Raw genomic sequence first — 24,726 nt, 5'->3', positions numbered from 1 at the left:
CACACACTCACTCACTCACTCACTCTCACGCACACACTCACTCACTCACTCACTCTCACGCACACACTCACTCACTCACTCACTCTCACGCACACACTCACTCACTCACTCACTCTCACGCACACACTCACTCACACTCACTCTCACGCACACACACTCACTCACTCACTCACTCTCACGCACACACTCACTCACTCACTCACTCTCACGCACACACTCTCTCACGCACACACTCGTGTGTGTGTGATTTTTACAGTGGGGTCACATGTTGGCTTATACATGCTACCTCTCTCCATCTGTTCAGCAGTGATGTTGTAACATTTAGGTGATAGTTTAGAGTAAATGTTACATATAAACGTAAACGAGACATTTGCTGATTCACATGACAAATTTAACGTGCATTAACCTCATCACAAATCACATTATATCCCAATTAAACCTGTTTTTTCTTTCCTTTAAATCCTGTATACATACAGAATTGTAAGAACTTTCTACCCAGCTATTTAACTATATCAAGAAGACCAGCTCCAGCCCTAACCAAACATCTGAACCAGCAAATCAAGGTCATCAGGTTTACTAAATAATGAGTTTGATCTCAAAACTAAACGGAGCATTTTAGACTGGAACACTGGATTGACCAATCATCCACCAGGACCAGAACTGCTCAATCTGTCCTGTAACCCACTGAGCCTCTCAACCTTGCTCTACATTCAACTCATGCAGTAACCTTTGTTCTCACGAGATAACAGCCAAACTCTGGCCAAAGCTCCCGGCGATATCAATGAACATCATGTAATGGAGTGAGTGCGAGTGTGTGTCCTGTAGCCTCTGATATCAGGGGTTTCCACTGCTCACCTGCCAGATACCGAGTCTGATATGCTGACATATCTCCTCTGATGTCGGTCAACAGTTATGAAGATTACGTGAGTGCATTCAAAGCATTTCAGCAGTGAAAAGTGCGAATGATCTGCAGATTCCCTCAGCACTGTATCACACCGCTTTGCAGTCGCCTCTTCATTTTCCATGTGCAAAACATTTATCAGCAATGCAAGATAGACAGAAGTCATGTACAGCTAGGATGGGGCTCGAGGGTGAGCATCCCTTTAATGCACGTGTTGCTTTACATGCCAAACAACATGCTGCTAACCCTACTGTAAGTGATTTCTTCACTCCATCCATTAACTCTCTCCCCGCCAGTGGTTCTGATCACTTTCACAAAACTTTCACGGCCCTTTGAATATTTTGTTGTATGAATATCTTAACATGTATATAGCAAAACAAACAACAGCCTCTGCTTTTAAACAAAACTCTTTTATTCTACCTTCATGCAATGAATGTGGGTGAGTTTCATTAAAAAAGCTGAATTTTGAACAAAAAGCTGAGAAAATGGTGTTTTTGTAAAAGTCTATGTCTGGATCAGATTCAGAACGATAATCAAAACATAGATGGAGTCGATCGCTTCATCAACACATCCAAAGCTTCACAGTCCTAAACCTTGTTACATATGCTTCTGCTTGCATTGTAAGCATTACGTTGTGCATTGTTTCTTCTTCTTCCCTGTGTTTCGATCCAGAGATTCAGTGCTCTTTCTGACGACGAGTAATAGCGCCTCCTATCGTGTGACAGTGAAAACCAGAAAATTCTGTCAAATCTGTCAGAGTTAATATGAGCTCATTGTTATTGTTTTGAATTATTCCTGGAGACATCCGCTCCAGAAACAGACTAAATAGGGCCGGTTCTTGTCTTCCTCTCCAGGTTCAATCAGTGCTATGGAGTGCTGGGAGTTCTGGACAGACTTCACGGGACGGACGAGAAGTTTCGTAATGCTAAAGCGTACGAGCGGCACATGGTCCTGCTGGGTTTGACCCCGCTGAGCGAGAGCATCCCTGACCATCCCAAGAAAGCGCAAGATTAACCGCGCTGGGTCTATACGCTCACTGAACAGAATCACAGCCCGTTAGAGGAGTATGCATCAACACTACATCAGCTGTGATGGATCTGGAGTCACACACATTCCTGCGTGTAACGTCACAGTATTCAGCTCGAGGTGATTGTACTGCTGAAGCTTCACTGGTCATTCTGCAGAGTTCTGGACTCATGCAAAGAGACCCTGATTATGAGATCAGTCCTTTTTATTGTTGATCCTGTCACTTTGCGTCAGAATAGCATTGTATTCACGGATGATGAAAATGATTTTAATACTTGTGATAAATGCTATATTTTAATACTGAAATCTAGTAATGGTGTTTGGAAATAAACGTGTTCTGTCCCTCATGATTTGTGACATCAGTTTCTGGAGTTTATCACAAACTTCACTCATTAAAGCTGATCTGCTGTACTGTGTTTGCATTATTAATAATTCTGATGCATGTCTCAAACTCATAGTTATAAAAAAAATAATTCTGATGCACAGGGTAAAATAATGACTCTTTAATTTTGCATCTGGAACAAGAGTATGTAAGAAATCCATGACCGTGTATTATATGGTCCCAGACCCCCGTGAGGCCCAGGAAACACAATCTTGGGATTCCCTGGTTTCACTGAAACTAGAAAAGAAACCTAACACCAATTTCTTGTCAAAATATTGTGATGACACAAAACGACATTGTAATTTTTTCTCTGTTTCATTAGTAATCCAAACTGGGTTTTTTTTTTTGTCTAAAATGTCTCTTCACGTTTAGGGTTTAAACCTGTTCTGTACGTGAACAAAAGTATGGTGATATACTCAGAATTTGTGCTCTGCATTTAACTCCTCCAAGTGCACACACACACACACACACACACACACACAGAGATCTGGAAACCAGTACCGTAAGCAAGCAGATCCATGAATGATTCTGAGTGTCGATACGCTCAAATTAAAAAGAGCACTCCGAAATAGTTATTGGGCTGGAGAAAATTCTTATCGACATATATGCACCTGCAGAAACGGATCATCGTCCATTAACTGCGATAATGAAGAATACAGTGTTTAATGATGAAACCGCATCTGATATGTAGACCTGACAAATACACTGTGACAGAAGATGATGCTGATGATGTCCTCTGGTTGCTCTTTGGCACAGTAAGCAGCTAATGTAGTACAATCTATACACAATACATGTATCAATCTATACATTTTAGTGTCAACAATAAGCACCGTTTTTGAAGAGTGCGCATTTGCATAAATTCATCAGGGAAACCCAGAGTATAGGTGTGTCCCAAATCGCCTACTTATGCACTATTCTAGTATAGCTAGTGCGAGTAGTGTGTTCACACTGAAAATCCCAAAAAGAAAAAGTGCACTTGAAATACCCGGATGATGCACTTAATTAACCGAAAAAACGAAGTGTGGAATGTTGGACACTTCATGCACTCGACTGTCACAGCTTTAATTACGTAGTGAAGGGGGAGGTTAAGTGCATAGTGTATTAGTGCATAGTGTATGTGTATAGTGCATAAGTATAGTGCATAGTGTATAAGTGCATAGTGTATGTGTATAGTGCATAAGTATAGTGCATAGTGTATAAGTGCATAGTGTATGTGTATAGTATGTGTATAGTGCATAATTGCATAGTGTATTAGTGTATAGTGCAGTGTATAGTGTATGTGTATAGTGCATAAGTGCATAGTGTATTAGTGTATAGTGCAGTGTATAGTGTATGTGTATAGTGCATAATTGCATAGTGTATTAGTGTATAGTGCAGTGTATAGTGTATGTGTATAGTGCATAAGTGCATAGTGTATTAGTGTATAGTGCAGTGTATAGTGTATGTGTATAGTGCATAATTGCATAGTGTATTAGTGTATAGTGCATAATTTATTAGTGTATAGTGCAGTGTATAGTGTATGTGTATAGTGCATAATTGCATAGTGTATTAGTGTATAGTGCATAATTTATTAGTGTATAGTGCAGTGTATAGTGTATGTGTATAGTGCATAATTGCATAGTGTATTAGTGTATAGTGCATAATTTATTAGTGTATAGTGCAGTGTATAGTGTATGTGTATAGTGCATAATTGCATAGTGTATTAGTGTATAGTGCATAGTGTATTAGTGTATAGTGCAGTGTATAGTGTATGTGTATAGTGCATAATTGCATAGTGTATTAGTGTATAGTGCATAATTTATTAGTGTATAGTGCAGTGTATAGTGTATGTGTATAGTGCATAATTGCATAGTGTATTAGTGTATAGTGCATAATTTATTAGTGTATAGTGCAGTGTATAGTGTATGTGTATAGTGCATAATTGCATAGTGTATTAGTGTATAGTGCATAATTTATTAGTGTATAGTGCAGTGTATAGTGTATGTGTATAGTGCATAATTGCATAGTGTATTAGTGTATAGTGCATAATTTATTAGTGTATAGTGCAGTGTATAGTGTATGTGTATAGTGCATAATTGCATAGTGTATTAGTGTATAGTGCAGTGTATAGTGTATGTGTATAGTGCATAATTGCATAGTGTATTAGTGTATAGTGCAGTGTATAGTGTATAATTGCAGTGTATTAGTGTATAGTGCAGTGCATAGTGTATAAGTGCATAGTGCAGTGTATAGTGCATAGTGTATAAGTGCAGTGCATAGTGTATAAGTGCATAGTGTATGTGTATAGTGCATAAGTATAGTGTATAAGTGCAGTGTATAAGTGTATAGTGCATAGTGTATGTGTATAGTGCATAGTGTATAGTGCATAAGTATAGTGTATAAGTGCATAGTGTATAAGTGCAGTGTATAAGTGTATAGTGCATAGTGTATGTGTATAGTGCATAAGTATAGTGCATATTGTATAAGTGCAGTGTATAGTGTATAAGTGCATAGTGTATGTGTATAGTGCATAAGTATAGTGTATAAGTGCAGTGTATAAGTGTATAGTGCATAGTGTATGTGTATAGTGCATAGTGTATAAGTGCAGTGTATAGTGTATAAGTGCATAGTGTATGTGTATAGTGCATAAGTAGTGTATAGTGCAGTGTATAGTGCATAGTGTATAAGTGCATAGTGCAGTGTATAGTGCATAGTGTATAAGTGCAGTGTATAAGTGCATAGTGTATTAGTGTATAGTGCAGTGTATAGTGTATGTGTATAGTGCATAATTGCATAGTGTATTAGTGTATAGTGCATAATTTATTAGTGTATAGTGCAGTGTATAGTGTATAATTGCAGTGTATTAGTGTATAGTGCAGTGCATAGTGTATAAGTGCAGTGTATAGTGTATAAGTGCATTAGTATATAGTGCAGTGTATAGTGTATGTGTATAGTGCATAATTGCATAGTGTGTTAGTGTATAGTGCAGTGTATAGTGTATGTGTATAGTGCATAATTGCATAGTGTATTAGTGTATAGTGCAGTGTATAGTGTATGTGTATAGTGCATAATTGCATAGTGTATTAGTGTATAGTGCATAATTTATTAGTGTATAGTGCAGTGCATAGTGTATAAGTGCATAGTGTATAAATGCATAATTGCATAGTGTATAGTGTGACATTTGGGACGCAGCTTATGACACAAGTGTGAACCTGTGATGAATCAAACGTCAAATAAAGCTAAATGACAGGGAACAAAAAACAGGGAAGTAGTCATCAGGTGCATGTTCACTACACGGATTTCTCGAATCGATTAGTGTAAGTTTTCACTCCACCACTTGCACGTGACGTCATTAACGACAGTCCTATAGACCTTATGCGTCAGAGAAACAAGTGCGCAGCCATCTTCAGAATTTTGTCTTTCCACTTCCATTTTTGCAGTAGAGCATCGCTGTTGAAGAGTAATTAGCTGGTTAAGTGGATGTGCGAGCATGTTAGTAGTTTTGGGAAACAGGGAGTTGCTTGTTGTACAGGAAACGCACCGCTGGACAGTTTAGGTCAGGGCTCTCCAACCCTGCTCCTGTAGAGCTCCAGCATGATCAAATTACCCTGAACACCTGGATTAGCTGATTCACGGGTGTTAAATAAGGAAGACCAGAGCAGTGGAGCCCCAGGACTGGAATAGAGAACCAGTGCTATGGAGAAAGGTGGTCAGGTGTGCAGAGTTAAAATCGCTCCTCACTGAGGAGATGCTCCTGAACACCTGAGCAAATAATCGATCCTCTCCAATCCACTCTCTCTGCTCAGACAGATGCTAAAGATCAACAGTTTAGTTAGGCTTTTTTTCTAGTGAGACAAAACTACTATGAAACTGGAAATCTGCAGGTAGCTCGTCTGGTTCATAGAAAAGTTCAACAGCTGCTTTAAAGGGTTTTTGACCTTTTTAATTTTTTTTTTTCCATTATTAAAGAGAAAATACTACAAATTACAAATCACACTAAAAGCAATCACATCTGCCTATAATTCAGATCAAGTGTTATGATACAAGATTTCAAGTATTTTACAAATCGCATTGTTCTTCTCTCAATAAGCCGAATATATATGTGCGTCAGGGTAATAAAGTATTGTTTCAATAAACGCAGACAGTTATTTCTATGGCTTGATGAATGATTTTGTCTGCTCCCCGACCTCTGAAGACGCACCAGCATGAATTCATACGGACGAGAGGCTTTTCCACAGCGTTTAGTTGAATAAAAGGTTTTTAATTACATCAGCGATCACAAGATTTTCCTCATCAGGATTTGACCACAGCTACTCTGAATGAAGAAGCCTCCTGAGGGAAAGCAGGAGAAGGGAACTGCTAAATGTGTCGAAATAAAATTTAAATCCGAATATTACCAGAGAGAGATGGATTGAAACCAAAACATCTGAGCAAACCAACTCCTTAAATTAGGTCAGCGACTGGAATATTGCTTATGATCCAAATGCAGTCAGCAAAGTTTTCAGATGCATCACTTATTAATCCTCAGAAGGTGTTTCTTCACATGATTCCAGTTGATACCCTGAGGTCAGTTTCCCTTTAGTCAGACCGTGCTGCTGTTTTTGCATGAAGAAAATCAAGAGGTGATACTAAAACATCCCCGAAATAATAGCGCAGAAACTCGGATGGGCATAAAAAAAGATGCACACGTAAGGCAAATATATCTCTATGAACAATAAATGACACGTACAGCCAGGTGGTGTAATGTCTCTTCATTTCTTGAATTCATATGTACACTAGGATTAACACTCTGGTAATGATTCCCATTCGGCCGGGACACACTCGCACTAGATCTGGGAAATCTGCCGGTGAACGAGGGACAGGTTAGCGGCGCCGGGTGTCTCCGATGTTTCCCGATGAGCTGAGGATTGACTGGTCTGTGAACTGACCGCAGGTGGCTGAAGCTAAAAGAGTCTTCTGTAACAGACTGTGACGCGCAGAAGAATACGAGAGGATCTGGCAAGCATCACAGTGAAGCCCAAGCTTACGGTGCAACCCCGGGTAACATACAATCATCTCGCTCAAACAACTGCAGATCTATAGCATCCGCATGATTTTCTGAGTACCTACTCTAGTCAAGAGCAACACAATCCTTACGCTCTACAAGAAAAAAGAACAAGATCAGGCGTCGTTCAGCCAAATAAAACAGTGAGGATATAAAGCAGAAAGATTCAACAAAAGCCTTTTTGTACCCCAGAGATACAAGAGGAATAAAACTTCAAAGTCTTTAATAAAACAAAGAATGGAAGAATTTCTCATGCCCTCTGCTGTCCGTTTGTGACGCACAGATGCTGTGAACAAGGAGGAGGAGGTGGAAGAGCCTTGATTTGACGATCGTGAGCTGTTGTGTCATGCTTGTGCGGTCAGTCTGACCCCTGATGGACGGGTCAGGCGCTCATTTGGGCGGCTTGGCGTCCTGCGCAGCTGCTCGTTGGCTCGGGGGTTTGGCATCATCTCTGGTGGGAGGAGCTCCAGCAGAAGGGGCGGAGCCTGAAGCGCCCTGTGTCTGGGTTCGGCTAGACTGCTGGGAAGGATGACGGCGACGGCCATCGCCGCTGGAAGGGTGTCTCTTACGCCCGCCGTCCTCCATGGGTGGCTAAAGGGCAGAAATAATGCAGCGTTAATAAAACACGTCTCACGATCCAGACACGAAACACCATTAACATTGGGATTGAGCTGTGCTTTCGAGTGAAACTGCACTGCAGTTGGCTCTGACACAAACAGCAGCTGGCCAGGGGTTGTTTTTAATCACTGAACCGTCTCTATGTGACATGGAGTGTTTTGTCAGCCAATATAACAGTGCATTATTACAACAGTGCAAATGTGCATTACACAAGAAGCCATGTTGATCTCAAGCCTGCAAACGGCAAATGAGAAATGCACTTGCACTCACATCCACCCTGAAGTCCTCCAGACGCTTGAACTTGCTTAAATGCTCCTGCAGCTTGGGGTCAATCTCCATGTTCTTTGTTTTAGAGTATTTCAGAAAGGCCCAAAACTTCTCGAGTCCATACAGCTGGCCTGTCAGGGCAAATGAAGGAGAATTACACAAGAGCTCCACTAACTAAACGTCATCTATTACAGGTTCATCTGCTGGCAGACTCAGACAGACCTGCTTCATAGTCTTTAATGGTCTCCTCTTGAAAGTCTTTAAATATGTCCGGTCTGAACTTCCTCTCTAGTCCATAGCTGTAAAACCTGAAGAGACACTCCAGACCGTACCTGAGGAACAGCACACAGCGCCGTCAGTTCAGAACACTTATTATAAAAAAATAAAAAGACCACACTAAAAATGCAATGCATGCGGACTATGACTGTCAAAAACGGTGGTAGGCAGAATTTAGAAAATATAAAAAAAATTATTCAAGCTTTTGATTATAAAAACAAATCTAGCTGCAGGCAGCGATTACTGGGGTTCAAGCACTTCAAGGCATTTAAGCACACACGAAAAAAGACATTACGTATTTAGCAATTAAATCAATGATTAAAAAGAGCATTTCTGGCAGTTCCAGGTCATTTACCATAGACATAGGATGTTTTTAAAGATTTATGGCTGTTATAGCGCCACCTATAGTGTGATTGGCATAAAAGTTGGTATGATCCTTTAGAATAATATGCAGCATGTGCTCACCTAATTTCGTGAAGTTCTGAGTTTTCGTTCAAGAATTTTAGAGTTTTGGATATATTTGGCCAAGCACATTTTCTAAATGACCCTGTCATAGCTATCCAAAGTGTAAAGTTCAACGTATTTTGATAATCATTGACCTAGAGAATCCAGAGAATTGTACTGCAGTGGTTTTGTTGGGGTTGAGCAAAAAACCTAGGACTAGTTCGCTAAAGTAGCTTTTTTTAAATAATCTTGAACAATTAACAAATGATTTGGCCCACCGAGATTCGTTCTGATCAGCCACGCTAACCCCGTCTAATAGGTGCTCAAACTTAATTTGCCATGTTTCTGGAGATACACGAATGTGCTCATAGAGAGCCATGGCACTTTCGACACAGACACTGCATGTGAATTGTCAAGTCGAGTCGGACTAACACGTGTAGTTATAGCCATTTTTAGGTTTTTGTCCTATTATAGCGCCACACAGAGGCCAGACCAGATAAAACAATATTCGTCTAGAGCGATTAAGTTGTGATCAAATTTATTTTCTATAAATTGCTCCTTGTAAACAGAAGTGTCGATTTCAATGGGAATTAAACTGCCACACAACCTTGTGCTCCGTATAAAAATAATAGGTAAATCTGGCCCGGATTTCTCTCAAAACGCCAACATTTTCAATTAAAATCACAGATTACCGCCTGTCAGCACTGAAACGACATTACGTTACTCGACAGAAAAACTGAGGCTTTTAAAAAAACCCTAAAGACGGTCAATAAACGCTGATTATTTTCATACCTGTAGCCTTCCTTCCCGTCCTCCACCACCAGCTGTCTGAATTCCTCGTACATCTTTCTGTTGAAGTGATCTCTCAAGAAGAAGGACCAGAAGCGGAAGAGCGTGTTCATCTCCTGAGACTGGCCGATGCCGAGCCGCTTGCGCTCTGCAGGAGCGACAGAGAGAAGTGAGCGCGAGGCTTTGAGGAGGAGACGCTCCAGCGGAGGAGTGTAACTCACCGTTGAGGCAGCGCCGCCGGTACTTGTGATAAACGTGCTGCGTGAATCCGTTCTCCTTCAGTAACTCGTGTGACGGATGCTGGAACTTGGGGAGAGACTGAGGAGTGCAGCCGTAATTACCCATCGCTGCGGTGCCTTCAGACGGACTCGCATTCGAGCTGCGGAGAAAAGACAAAACTATTCGTGATCAACACTGATTTGAAGGGGGAAAAAAGCTCAGTTATCTATCTATTGTTTTTATTGTAATTTACATTTCTATTATTGAATTAATTCTAAATGCATTTGTTTTAACTGCAAAATCTACTGACAGCATTACAGATTTCGCAGATGTGAACATGCACTGAATCTGAACTTAAATGGTTGAAATCCATGAATGCTTTGGAATGCAGACCTAAGGTTGGTCTCTTTTTAAAGAGGACAATCAGCATTGCTCATTTTTGCTTAAAATTAAAGTGTAGAAGTTACATAAGTTTAATATAAAGGAAATGTACTGTAAAAATATTTTTATATAAAATAAATATTTTAGAAGATCGTTTGGAATCTAAAATGGTTATAAACTCAAAGCCATAGGTCTAACTGAGCTATGTTCCACATTTGAAGTTGATATCACGAAGTTCCTGTGAGATTTTAAGCGCTATACCAAAAACAGCCACCGGGTGACACCCAAACGCCTTAGAATTTTATTGATGCATTTTCCCGTCACAAATGTATAAATTTTTGTCACAATATTACTCCCATCTCAAAATAACCACCAAATATGGAATCTTGAGAATCAAACCTAACAATGGGTTTTGTCAAGATTAGAAAGTTTTGATTATAAAATATTGTAGTAAATGTTGTAATATGACACCGCCCACTAGGGGGAGGAGCCTGATAAAAGGATTTAAAGTACCATTTCCATGGTAACGCAATGTCCTAAACAGTTTTTACAGGATGAGTTTTGAGTGTTTAAGTTTTTGAATGATATCTAATTTAGATCATTTCTAAAATATGATAGAGAAAAAGCCAATAAAAAAGACAGTTAACAGGTTAAATATTGTGTAAATTAAGTATGACTTCAGCGATTTTGAGTATCATTTAAAAAAAAAAAAAAAAAGTTTTTTTAGTATTTGATATCAATTATGCATACACACATTTCTTAACAAGTGTGACTACTGATATGATTTTTAATGCACGAGTTGAAGCAGATCACATCATCACATGCTCCTCCTTCAGCAGTCCGTTTGTGTTATTCTCAAATGAAGCCTCTACCAGGCGCTGCAGTGTTTGCTGACCTGACGGAGGCGGTGCGTGAGCGGTGCTCTCTGGAGTCCATCACCCAGCCCACGTGACACTCCATGGGCGGATTGGAGCTGTGCCGCGTCTTCCGCTTGAGAGGCGTCTGAAAGAAGAGATCGGTAAATGCCGGACCGCACTGACATACACGTGCATGCTTCCAGCCGAAAACAGCCGATACGTACTTTAGCATCCAGCGGCCGTCCCTCCTTCACCACGGGGTAGAAGCGTGGCGTCTGCGTGGGGTCCTTGAGCCGCGGCGTGCGGGGCGTGCGAGGCGTGCGGTAGCTGGGAGAGTCAGGCACTGTAGTAGGAAGAGAGCGGGCGATAGCCGACGGCTCAGGCGCTCCGAACAGCTTGTTGGCCAAGGCTTCTGTGGGGACTACAGGAGAGAAAACATTCATGCTTTAAACCGACTGAGCAAATCCAGTCAGACAGGTCGGTTATGACAACTCTATTACAGTATTTTCCCTGAGATCATCATGCAAAGCATCTCCACGTCCCAAAGTTAACTTGCAAACTAGAGCTCAGCACTACAGCAAAAAAATTTAATCCCAGTTTTGTCAGATTGTTTGACTGATTGTTTGACAGCAGCACGATTCAAGTAACATTTTATTAACCATCTGGTTAAAGTTTTATTCCAAGTGCAGCACATGTGAAGTGCTCAACAGTGTAAACGTAAAATTAATTCACTTCTTAAATATCCTAGCAGAAAATATGAAGGCAAATATTGTGCAAACACATCCTATATGTTTAAAAACAACGCAAAAATGCTACATATTTCTTAGCCAATGTAGACATTTAGTTTTAAAAAGGCAATTCAAACTCAAAATGACTGACAGTGTAGCAGCAGTAGCAGCGATTATTAAGAGTGAATGAAAACAGCAGCAACTTTCAGTCAGTCAGCATCATGCAGACATCAAATATCAGTCATACGGTTGTAGTTCAGCACAGGCTTTAGAGTCCAGTATTAATATCGTTGACGAATAATTTGTCAATTTTCGTCAACGACATTTTTTTCACTGACAACAACGAGACTAACGAACTAATGTAACTAAACTCATTAGATTTTAGCCGACTAAATTTACTGTAGATTTAGTCGACTAAAACTAGATACAATTCAGGTGACTAAAATATGACTAAAACTAAATGGCATTTTAGTCAAAAGACTATGACTAAAACTAAATCCTAATTTGCTGTCAAAATTAACACTGCTTTAGTCTAAAAACGTGGTGCTCAAGTTAAAAGTTTAACTGGCGTCTCATAAGCTTGCGTTTTTTCTGCGTCTGGTGTTTTCCAGCACAAACGCATTCTGTGTGAATATCAGGACTAGCGATGTGTTTACTTGTAACGTCTGCTAATTTTTAATTCAAAACTGCATTTCCTTCAACTAAAAATAATAATAAAATCATGCTGAAGCTTTAAAATGGCCCAGGCCGAGTGTAAGTGTGTTTGTGGGTCAGACTCACTCTGCTGGGGCCGCGGGGGTCCGGGAGGAACCTCCTGATTGGGGTCGACGGGAGGTTCAGGGGTCAGACAGTCGAACTGCTCTCGGCTGATCAGGTGCACCTTCTTGAAGTTCTCCACTTCTTGCTGTTGTTACGATATAGCACAGTTACAACCAGACTTACAAGAACATGCCACTGAGACCAGACACTCAACCCAGAATAGCAGGACAAGCAGCAAAACCTTATTTCAAAGCTTTAATCGACACACCTCTGCTCATACCTGTGAACCCCGAGCTGTGGCTCAAACAGCAGTCAGCTGAAGCGAACGCTATCTGGCTTTTCTAGCACTGCTGGCCTTACTGGACGCGGCACGTGAACGGCACAAAGAGCTCGACACAAAAGACCACAACAAACGCTCCGCTGCAAGACCTTTCTGTGCCGTCCGTCCAGAAACACGGCGCTAAAGAACACGCTCTCAGCAGCCGCGAGAAGAACAGAAGAGCGCGAGAATGGACACACACCCAGAATCTGACAGAATCCACGACAATCCCACACATCAGTCCAATGACGGATGACTTACATCTGCTGAGACTGCGCCGATTTCTGCCGCTGCTGCTGACGTCACACGACCCTACAGTACTACTGAGCATTTCACGAGATTTTGAAGTTGTATTGTTGCTCTCAGTGCATTTTTAATAAACGGTTTCTACCGTTTTGTTCTTGGCTATGCAGTCTCCTAGTATTAGAAATGCTTTCAGTGCACTACAGCAGAGCTCTACGCTTACATCTGTTATTAGGAGCACTGTCTGATCATTATGAGGAGATAAGTGATTTGCAAGTGTTAAATGTATGTCAAATGCACAAATGTTAATTAAAACAATCAGAATATTAAGTCACAATCTGAATAAGTTACCAAGCAAATCAAAGCAGTATCAACAAAATTCATTTTTGCACTACAAAGGTGGCACAGAAGAACAAAAGTGGCATTTAGGTATATTTACAGACTGTTTAATGAGGCTCAGAGGTGACATGAATGCTTTTAGATTCATAATGTTATAAAATTAATTTTTTTTATATAAAGTTTTGAATATAAAAATATGAAATGATTTAAATAACTTAATATTTAATTAATATTTCATATTGAAATGATACTTTAAAAATGAAAGTAAAACCGCCAGTAGGTGGCAGCAAATTCCTGTCTTTGAATGAATCAACTGAATGAATGATTCAGTGACAAACAGCTGATTCAGAATCGGGGTGTGAATCCTGGTTTCATGATTCGATTCGATATCATGATGCATCACGATTATATCATATTTATTTTGTGCATTTTTATTTTATTATATAAGCAGGCTACTTTTTAAAATAGAAATCAAAACAATTGTTAAGAACTTAATCAAATAAATATAGCTTCAAAACAAACAAGCAAATATAAAGTAATAAATAGGGGAAAAAGACAATTACAAGTGATAAAAAAAAAAAAAAAAAGTACTTTCAGTATCTGAGAGTGCTTTAAGTCACTCATCTCAGTTCATCGCGATCTCACAAACTTCCCTTATAATCAATGAAGCTCTCATTTAAACCTTTTATGATCGGCGAGCTTGCAGAACTCAGCAGCACTGAACAAAACTCCAGTGTTTTTGAGTGGCGAGGGGTCGCTTGAGCTTAAACTCCTCTGATTGGTCAGTTCGTTCCAGAAATCAACAGATTCGTCTGTGATTGGCTACTTTGCTCAACGCTGCAGAAACTCTCTGTACACTGCGTCGCTCTCCAGAGCTCAAACACAAATACGCTCTGGTGCTCCTAACGATTTTTTCAGCAATTTTCAGTTGCAAATGTGCCTGAAATAGACCGGTTTTCTCTCTATTACTGATTTAGATTTTTTGCATGTGCTCTTTTCTAATGGGAAAAAAGAAATCAAACCAAATGTTAATTTCTCCCTGTAAGCCATGACTGCATCAACAGCAAACGGCCATAAATCTGACCACCAGCTCACCTTGATAGTGGCATACTCGGGCTCGTACGTGTCGTCCCAGAGGTCTTGTTCGTAGTAATAAAGTCCGTCGTTAATGACTTTGCCCAGTTCGCTGGTCAGTTTGGAGCGCGAGGTGTGGTTCCCCGTCCGGTCTCCTCCGGGATGCTTGCGCAGGTACGGCGGCGTCTGCGTGACGATCAGAATCTTGTTGACGTCTTGATCGTTGATTTCACAGTCCGAATCCTCATCTGACCAGTCGGTGAAAGTGTTGCGTCGGCCGTCTATCTGCTCCATCTCCTCGTCGAACATGAAGTCCAGCTCCTCCGGCTCGTCCTGGTCCTCGCCTGCGCTCGGCCCGGTCTGAACCAGCGTCCACGCCTCCTCCGCTTTCTGCAGCAACACGTTCATTAATGACACACATCGGTTTCATACGCTCCAGATTTAAGGCTGTCGTTTTGATACTTGCAATGCTCAAGAAACAAAAATATGACTGCTATTCTTTATTTGTGACCCTGGACCACAAAACCAGTCATAAGGGTAAATTTTTCAAAACTGAGATTTATGGTTTGTTAGGATAGGACAATATTTGGCTGAGATACAACTATGTGAAAATCTGGAATCTGAGGGTGCAAAAAAATCTAAATATTGAGAAAATCATCTTTAAAGTTGTTCAAATGAAGTTCTTAGCAATGCATATTACTAATCAAAAATTAAGTTTTGATATATTTACGGTAGGAAATTTACTAAATATCTTCATGGAACATGATCTTTACTTAATATCCTAATGATTTTTGGCATAAAAGAAAAATCATAAGCATTATATTATTTTCAGCAATTTTGTGCATCATTTAGGTACAATCTGCATTTAAATGTAAATATATCTATCACAGTTCAATCCGGTCAAGAGAACGTCCAGGTCATGTTTTGTGTCAGTAATGAAAAAAAAAAAAAAAGGTATATTATCTTTATCTTTGTTGTATTTTTCCCATTTCTAAAGACTGAATATCTAATTTAGGGCTGGGCATATTATCACAATATTTTTTTCCATATCATATGATATTGATATTTATTGCATTTACCGTTAATGGGGAAGGAAATACTTTCCACATGTTTGTTAGACCCTGAGAATAAATGTAAGCATAACTTAGCTTTTAATTTAGGACCCCACGATATCCATTTTATTTTCCCCTAAATTCTTTTTCCATTTTATTTTTTTCTGGATTCTGTGATTTATGATTGAATAAAAATGTATCACAAAAAATGGTGCCTAATGAAATAAATCAATAAAACAAACATTTTCATCATTCTTTTAAAATGCAAATTAAATTCAAAATAAAACATTGCATTTTTATTGTCAAGCAAGATGTTACACAACAGAACTATAAATGAATGAAAAAAAAACTAGGTTGTACGATACGCCTTAAAAATAATATTATTATTCCTTAGAGAATTATAGTTTAGTATAGTTTAGTTGTAATATATTTCTGTCATAATTTCTTCAAGTTAAACCAGACTTTTATTTTGATGGATTTTAGATTAATCCATATCGAGTTAACATATCCAGAGCTTATTATCGTTATCAACATAAATTTTATGGCAATCTCAATATGATATGTGACCCTGCAGCACAAAAGCAGTGTTAAGTCGCTGGGGTATATTTGTAGCAATAGCCAACAATACATTGTATGGGTCAAAATTATAGATTTTTCTTTTATGCCAAAAATCATTAGGATATTAAGTAAAGATCATGTTCCATGAAGATATTTTGTACATTTCCTACCGTAAATATATCAAAACTTAATTTATGATTAGTAATATGCATTGCTAAGAACTTCATTTGGACAACTTTAAAGATTATTTTCTCAATATTTTGATTTTTTTGCACCCTCAGATTCCAGATTTTCAAATAGTTGTATCTCAGCCAAATATTGTCCTATCCTAACAAACCATACATCAATGGAAAGCTTATTTATTCAGCTTCAGATGATGTATAAATCTCAATTTCGAAAAATTGACCCTTAGGACTGGTTTTGTGCTCCAGGGTCACATTGTTTTATCGCCGAGCCCTAATCTCAGTCCTGTCTTTCTGATAGTGGGCGAGGTGTGTGTTTGTACCTTGGGTCTCGCCGGTGACGGCCGAGGCCTCTTCTTCACTTCGATCCATGACTCCGAGTCCAGATCGGGCAGGCTGGCAGACAGGCCCTTCGGCATCAGCTTCAGGTTACTCACCTCATCAGTCTTGGACTGCACCAGCGCGGAGGCCCTCGGAGACCCTGCAGGTCAAACGCTCAGTCAGAACGGCCCTTCATAACCCATTACAGCTCATGCCACGCCAGAGCTCACGCTCACCTGTCTGCTTCTCCACAACGTTCCTGGGAACAAACTCTGGGCAGTCGATGAGCTGAGAGAAGTCTGTGTGCGAATGGTCCAGCAAAGCGAGGCCGGGCAGCGGCCATTTCTCAGGCTCCTCCTTGCAGCGAATCTTCATATCGGTGATCTCCACCACCTTACTGTCCTTCAGGGCCTGAAAGAACAGCAGACAGCACAGATTACAGACGCCGCGGCTCATTAAACAGCGGTGCACCCAGCCGGCGATGATCTGACCTCTATGATGAGGCGGAAGTCTGTGGTGAGCGCCTGCACTCGGTGGAAGCTCGCGATCAGAGCGATCGGCAGGAAGCCCTCCTGATCCATCTTCCTGCGCAGGAAGAAATCCCTCTCCAGGTTGTCCATGCTGAAGTAGTATTCACTGCAGAAACAAACACACCGTCTCAACATGGGGAGAAGACCACACACAACTCCTGTTTTTAATGCATGCGTTCATTCCTGTGGTTTCCAACAGCTTGAATAATGCAGAAACAATCAAAATAAATTAACCTTTGGCCAGTTCACTGAAAAGAACCGACTCGACCGAGCCATTCGTTCACAAATGAATCGTTTGCATTGCTAATTTTTAAAGAGTCATGAAACACTAAACTACATTTCCTGAGGTGTTTGTATTGCACTTCATTGAAGACAACGCAAGCATCCGTTAATTTTAATCATTATTTTCATCTTCTGGATATAAAATCTTCATCTTTTGTTTATTTCAATTCCATGTCAGCAGAAGAATAAAATATAGCTGCAAGCAGCAATTAAAGAGGCCAAGCACTACAGAAGCAAGCAAGGTAGCGAGCATCAGACCAACTGCAAGAATGAGTAACTAAAGACATTAAGAGAATTTAAGTCAAAATGGCTAAATAAATCACAAATACATTCACTAGTGATATGATTTAATGGTTTAACATTTTTGAACACAAGGTGGCACTGCCACAGAACTTTTTCAGTACCTTCAGGGGACGGTGCTGAAGACGCATACAAAGTTTCATAATGATACGCTAATGCGTATACAGCATTTTACGACAAAATTCAAAATGGCAGATGCCCAAAATGGCCAACATGGGAAAATTTGGTATCGTTTGACTCGGTATGTCACACTGAATCTAAAGAGACCAGTCTGTGATTTTTGGCCAAGCCATTCAAGAGTAATAAGTAAAAATAGCCATTTTTCATATCTCCTGACCACTAGGTGGCGCTGTGCCGAAACTGTGCAGGTAGCCTCAGGTCATGGTTATTATAACACACACCAAGTTTGGTCTCAATACGCTAAACCGTTGCGGAGATATAGCCTATCTACTTTGGCGTGCTCTTCGTCAAATTCGTTCGCATGTTATTTGAGAACGCTTTGACCAATCAACTTAATTCCATCTCTCAATTCCAATTTTTTGCCAGCATGGTATGATGATGATCTGAGCCAGTTTTGGTGAAAATCAGACAAACCGTCTAGGACGAGTTCGAAAAAAAAGTCGGTTTTTCGAATAATTAAAAATTGGGAAAAATTTTGACCCATAGAAATGTACATTTTGTTGTGCATTCGACTCGGCATGAGCCAAGGAATCAGAGGAAAATACATTTTGTTTCTAGTTCTTATGGTTCAAAAGTTATTAGCATAAACATGAGTGCAACTTTGAGCTGTTGGTGGCGCTAGAGGGCTTGAGTTAAAGACTCCAAACTTGCTGTGGTTAATGTTCAGACTGTCCTCTATCTGTGAGCCAAATTTCATAACTTTCCCGCAAGCGCTTCTGTGGTCTGCCATAGCGGAAGTAGGGCGTAGAAGAATAATAAGAACACACCTTCAGTGCTTGGCCACTAATAACAAAAGCCATACACTTATCAAGAAGCTACAGCAGAAGTGTTCTCAGGTCAGAGGGGTTGAGTGTGGTTCACTCACATCTGTCTCTTGATGTAGTCCTTCAGCAGGTCCTGGTCCACAGCGTACAGCTCAGCACTGCTCATGTTGTCGTAATAGTAGGTCACCGTGCTGTTGAACTTCTGACCGTGAGCACCATCCTTCCCGTCACTGCCTTTATAGCCATAGTAGTCATAATGACCTGATGAGACCAGAACAACAGACTGGGTAAAACAGCAGAGGAACTCCTGGAGTATTCTGTTACAGTACTGAGAGGAAACTCTAAATCATTCTCTTTTAACCCTCTGCTGTTGTTTGCTTGGCAGTCAAATGACCAAATTTTTTTTGGTAATGAAATTAATGTGCTTTATTTTAATTTGATAATGTTTTTTTAATATACATTTTGTATTTTAGTGGATTTTACTTTACTAAATTATTTTTATTGAATAGTTATGATCCATTTATTACCTGTTAACCACATTTTGAGCTGTTAACCAACTTAAACTGTCGTAAATCTTGAATTCTTTGGAGCACAGACTTCAGTTTGGTCTCTTTTAAAGAAGACGCTTGGCAAATTAATGCTCAAGTGAAAAAAAGTTTAAAATGTGAAACTAAAAAAGTGAGAGAGTGTGTGAGTGAGAGAGAGTGTGTGTGAGAGAGAGTGAGTGAGTGTGTGTGTGTGTGTGTGTGTGTGAGTGTGTGTGTGTGTGTGTGAGTGTGTGTGTGTGTGTGTGAGTGTGTGTGTGTGTGTGTGAGTGTGTGTGTGTGTGTGTGAGTGTGTGTGTGTGTGTGTGAGTGTGTGTGTGTGTGTGTGAGTGTGTGTGTGTGTGTGTGAGTGTGTGTGTGTGTGTGTGAGTGTGTGTGTGTGTGTGTGAGTGTGTGTGTGTGTGTGTGAGTGTGTGTGTGTGTGTGTGAGTGTGTGTGTGTGTGTGTGAGTGTGTGTGTGTGTGTGTGAGTGTGTGTGTGTGTGTGTGAGTGTGTGTGTGTGTGTGTGAGTGTGTGTGTGTGTGTGTGAGTGTGTGTGTGTGTGTGTGAGTGTGTGTGTGTGTGTGTGAGTGTGTGTGTGTGTGTGTGAGTGTGTGTGTGTGTGTGTGAGTGTGTGTGTGTGTGTGTGAGTGTGTGTGTGTGTGTGTGAGTGTGTGTGTGTGTGTGTGAGTGTGTGTGTGTGTGTGTGAGTGTGTGTGTGTGTGTGTGAGTGTGTGTGTGTGTGTGTGAGTGTGTGTGTGTGTGTGTGAGTGTGTGTGTGTGTGTGTGAGTGTGTGTGTGTGTGTGTGAGTGTGTGTGTGTGTGTGTGAGTGTGTGTGTGTGTGTGTGAGTGTGTGTGTGTGTGTGTGAGTGTGTGTGTGTGTGTGTGAGTGTGTGTGTGTGTGTGTGAGTGTGTGTGTGTGTGTGTGAGTGTGTGTGTGTGTGTGTGAGTGTGTGTGTGTGTGTGTGAGTGTGTGTGTGTGTGTGTGAGTGTGTGTGTGTGTGTGTGAGTGTGTGTGTGTGTGTGTGAGTGTGTGTGTGTGTGTGTGTTCACATAGCAAGTACCAAACCCTTTTCAAAGTTTCATACCATTCCGATGAACTAAAAATAAAAACAAAACAAAATGTAAAATGTTTTGGTAAAAAATGAGGGTTAATGTTAGTTCTGGTGCCTGGGAACAGACCGTCTTTAGATTCAAGTAAAACGGAGTCTCTCAACAAACAGAAGCCAAACTATCTCAGTGAAAAGACTCTGGATCCCGTGTGAGATTTGTGCTGGAGTCGAGTCCATGTGTATTTCACTGCACTTCTGGAGTTCTCTACCTCTGCCGGCTCCTCTGCCGCGTCCTCGTCCCCGGCCCCGACCCCGGCCGCGGCCCCTGGCAGTGTATCTGTACGGCGCTCCCTCGCTCTTCACGCTCGACACCTCATCATGGTCATCCTTGAACTCCTGATCGTACTTCCCACTGTGCCAGTCTGCAAACACAAACACAATCCAGCACGCTACTGTAGCGAAGAACCCACAAACCCTTCACACTCGAAAAGTGTTGAGTGCCTGACGAAATGAAAATGCAAGTCATTTACACTGCCGTACAAACATTTGGGATCAGTACGATTTTTAATGTTTTTAAAGAAGTCTCTTCTGCTCATCAAGACTGCATTTATTTGATCAAAAATACAGAAAAAACAGTAATATTGTGAAATATTATTACAATTGAAAATTTTCTCTGTGAATATCTGTTAAACTGTAATGTATTTCTGTGATGCGCAGCTGTATTTTCAGCATCATTACTCCAGTCTTCAGTGTCACATGATCTTCAGAAATCATTCTAATATGCTGATTTGCTGCTCAAGAAACATTTATTATTATCAATATTGGAAACAGTTTTTGCTGCTTAATATTTTTTGGAACCTGTGATACTTTTTTTCAGGATTCTTTGATGAAAAGTTTAAAAGAACAGTGTTTATTTAAAATAGAAATCTTTTCTAACAATGTAAGTCTTTACTACCACTTTTTAAAAAATCTATTTTACACAACCGTGCCAAATAAAAGTATTTGTTCATTTCAAACAAAGAAAAAAAATACTGACCCCAAACTTTTGAACAGTAGTGTACATTGTTATAAAAGATTTCTATTTCAAATAAATGCTGTTCTTTTGAACGTTCTATTCATCTGTGAATCCTGAAAAATAAAATGCATCAGTTTCCACAAAGATATTGTGCAGCACGACAGTCAAGACAATCAGAAATGTTTGTTGAGCAGCAAATCAGCATATTATACTGATTTCTGAAGATCATGTGACACTGAAGACTGGAGTAATGATGCTGAAAATACAGCTGCACATCACAGAAATACATTACAGTTTAACAGATATTCACATAGAAAACAGCTGTTTTAAATTACAATAATATTTCACTGTTTTTACTGTATTTTTGATCAAATAAATGCAGCCTAGAGCAGAAAATACTTATTTAAAAAAAAAAAAACAACATTAAAAATCTTACTGATCGCAAACCATTACGCAGACAGAGCAAAGACAAATATGACGGCCAAGACTGAGCTGAATCTTCCCATCAGTAGAATTTTTAATAAGCTGATCACAAAAACAAATAGGTGTGTTTATTAGGGCTGGGTAAAGAATATCGATTCACATAGAAAACAGCTGTTTTAAATTACAAACTGTTTTCACTGTTTTTACTGTATTTTTGATCAAATAAATGCAGCCTAGAGCAGAAAATACTTATTTAAAAAAAAAAAAAAAACATTAAAAATCTTACTTGATCGCAAACCATTATGCAGACAGAGCAAAGACAAATATGACAGCCAAGACTGAGCTGAATCTTCCCATCAGTAGAATTTTTAATAAGCTGATCACAAAAACAAATAGGTGTGTTTATTAGGGCTGGGTAAAGAATATCGATTTCCTGATTTTAATCGATTCTCATTTTTATGAAACGATAACTAATCATAAATCCCAAGAATCGATTAGTCTCGCCTGTCAGATAATGAAGGGAACATTGTAGCGCACCTCCCATCCAATAAATCACAATAAGCTTTGCGATTTGTTACTTTTGATATGAAACTAAGTCTAACTAATTTTAAATTCTGTCCATTTTATTACAATATTCAGATATAAAATGTCGTTTTGGCGCTGTTTGATGTCGAGTGACAGATCGCTGTGAACTGATCTTCTCCTCCGCTTTAATAGCAGCTACAGCATGAAATAAACATGAATGAACATCTGAAGCGATGTTAACTCACCGAAACCAGTCTCCAGGCTCATACCTCCCATCCAATAAATCACAATAAGCTTTGCGATTTGTTACTTTTGATATGAAACTAAGTCTAACTAATTTTAAATTCTGTCCATTTTATTACAATATTCAGATATAAAATGTCGTTTTGGCGCTGTTTGATGTCGAGTGACAGATCGCTGTGAACTGATCGTCTCCTCCGCTTTAATAGCAGCTACAGCATGAAATAAACATGAATGAACATCTGAAGCGATGTTAACGCACCGAAACCAGTCTCCAGGCTCATGTAATCACTCAATCAGTGTTTCAAACGAGGAGAGACGACGATAGCTTAAACAATCTGTCACGTAACGTCACATTTAACACAGAAAAACACATTCGGTGACCATGAACTCATTAGTCAGCTAGAAAAATTAACTCTAGAGAGGAGCATTTTGATAAATATGCACCATATAACATTCTCATTATAATTTTTTTAGTGTTCTTCAATATTTAATTTATGTTTGAATAAATCCGTCAAGTTTTTGTGACGACCACCATTTAAATGTTTCGATTTCAAAATACAAATTGGAGTAGAAATATAATTATGTAATTTAAATTTAAAGTTAGTGTTATAACTTTAATATTACAAAAACTTTGAGTAGCCTATATTTTAAGTGTTTGTTTACAAATCAGCAAATTTCAGCCTTCCATATTATTGATTCTCAGGTATATTTCACAGCATTCGTTGAGAGATTTTTTTTTTCCTTGAGAAAATTTGCAATGTCCTGTACCTGATATATATCAAAAATAATCGATATTGAATCGAATCGCAAGCTTGTGAAGGATAATCAAATCTAATTGTGTCCCTGCAGCACAAAAGCAGTGTTAAGTCGCTGGGGTATATTTGTAGCAATAGCCAACAATACATTGTATGGGTCAAAATTATTAATTTTTCTTTTATGCCAAAAATCATTAGGATATTAAGATCATGTTTCATGAAGATATTTAGTAAATTTCCTAAAGTAAATATATCAAAACTTAATTTTTGATTAGTAATATGCATTGCTAAGAACTTCATTTGAACAACTTTAAAGATGATTTTCTCAATATTTAGATTTTTTTGCACCCTCAGATTCCAGATTTTCAAATAGTTGTATCTCAGCCAAATATTGTCAGATCCTAACAAACCATACAGCAATGGAAAGCTTATTTATTCAGCAGATGGCTGTGGTCGTGTCAGCACCTCTCAGGTCGTTGCGGCCGTTCGGAGGAACTCGATGAGCATCAAACTGACGCGTGTTATTCCTGGAGGCCGAACGCTCGCGAGGACCCTCAGCCTTCACCTCGATCCTCAGAGGAACCCACTTGTGCTTGTTTCCTACAACAACACCACCACCACAAATATTCATGTCATAATACATCTTAAAGCTGACACAATGAACATTATTAGCGCTCGTTCATTCACATCCCAGATAAAGCGCTTTAAAAACACTGTAAAGAAAGTCTGTAGCTGCTGGATGAAGGCTAGAGTGAAACACCTCGCTTTTTCTGTCCATTTCTCTGCGACTCCTCGTCAGTGTTTTTCTCTTCTCCAGAGTCGTCCGATTTGGCGTTCAGGTTTTCTTTACTTTCTTCGTTTTCCCTCTTTCCTTTGGTCTCTCGTTTGACCGCTGACTTCTTCACCACCTGACGGAGCGATCAAACGAAACACTCGAATCATTTCCACAAACCCGTCTGACATTACACTAGATCAGCTCTGTATGAAAGGAACCGGTCTCTACCTGAGAGCTTCTTTACTTCCAGAGTCCAACAAAGCCGTATATGCATTCAGACAGAAAATCATTTGGGATAACGGTCAAGATTGAAGATTTCTGACACAGTTGTACCTGAACTTCCTTCGTCGCGATCTCTCCAGGTGTCGGCCAGTTGTTCGTATCTCCAAAATCCCCCACCTTTAAAAACAGTGAACGTTACACCTGTTTCACAGCTAATCACAAGAGCAGACTGTAACACCACCGCGCTTCTGGAAAACACACAGCCGCTTGCTCATATCAGACCTCAAAATATCATCTATCACCAACAAATCTAATTCAGGGGTCCTCAAACTTTTTGGGGCCATGGAGCCCTCATAATTGCAGCAGAAATAAAGCAT

General features: G+C 39.7%; 2 protein-coding genes across 4 annotated transcripts in view; one reads left to right on the top strand and one right to left on the bottom strand.

Moving 5' to 3' along the window:
- Positions 1-2,338, top strand: part of LOC107713607 (fatty acid hydroxylase domain-containing protein 2-like) — a 10,461-nt gene extending 8,123 nt beyond the window's left edge. The window contains exon 6 of the mRNA XM_016519175.1: positions 1,756-2,338. Within this exon, the coding sequence (XP_016374661.1) occupies positions 1,756-1,915 (160 nt within the window). The 3' untranslated portion in view covers positions 1,916-2,338. The remainder of the gene's footprint in view (positions 1-1,755) is intronic.
- Positions 2,339-6,234: 3,896 nt separating this feature from the next.
- LOC107713603 (la-related protein 1-like) overlaps positions 6,235-24,726 on the bottom strand; it is a 26,873-nt gene continuing 8,381 nt past the window's right edge. For 2 of the 3 annotated variants that reach the window (XM_016519169.1, XM_016519171.1), the window contains exons 3-19: positions 24,461-24,526; positions 24,113-24,260; positions 23,818-23,952; positions 20,661-20,813; positions 18,916-19,075; positions 17,250-17,394; positions 16,995-17,169; positions 16,761-16,918; positions 14,667-15,035; positions 12,692-12,815; positions 11,408-11,604; positions 11,222-11,328; positions 9,948-10,105; positions 9,730-9,874; positions 8,440-8,549; positions 8,221-8,348; positions 6,235-7,923 (exon numbers count right to left, since the gene is read on the bottom strand). In XM_016519169.1, the coding sequence (XP_016374655.1) occupies positions 7,723-7,923; positions 8,221-8,348; positions 8,440-8,549; positions 9,730-9,874; positions 9,948-10,105; positions 11,222-11,328; positions 11,408-11,604; positions 12,692-12,815; positions 14,667-15,035; positions 16,761-16,918; positions 16,995-17,169; positions 17,250-17,394; positions 18,916-19,075; positions 20,661-20,813; positions 23,818-23,952; positions 24,113-24,260; positions 24,461-24,526 (2,679 nt within the window). In that variant the 3' untranslated portion in view covers positions 6,235-7,722. The remainder of the gene's footprint in view (positions 7,924-8,220; positions 8,349-8,439; positions 8,550-9,729; positions 9,875-9,947; positions 10,106-11,221; positions 11,329-11,407; positions 11,605-12,691; positions 12,816-14,666; positions 15,036-16,760; positions 16,919-16,994; positions 17,170-17,249; positions 17,395-18,915; positions 19,076-20,660; positions 20,814-23,817; positions 23,953-24,112; positions 24,261-24,460; positions 24,527-24,726) is intronic. The other variant, XM_016519170.1, reaches the window with a different exon arrangement.

Source organism: Sinocyclocheilus rhinocerous, unplaced genomic scaffold, assembly GCF_001515625.1.
Source record: "Sinocyclocheilus rhinocerous isolate Xijiao unplaced genomic scaffold, SAMN03320098_v1.1 scaffold599, whole genome shotgun sequence".
Classification (NCBI taxonomy): domain Eukaryota; kingdom Metazoa; phylum Chordata; class Actinopteri; order Cypriniformes; family Cyprinidae; genus Sinocyclocheilus; species Sinocyclocheilus rhinocerous.
Note: the sequence above shows the minus strand (reverse complement) of the source record. Positions and strands in the feature narration are given on the sequence as shown.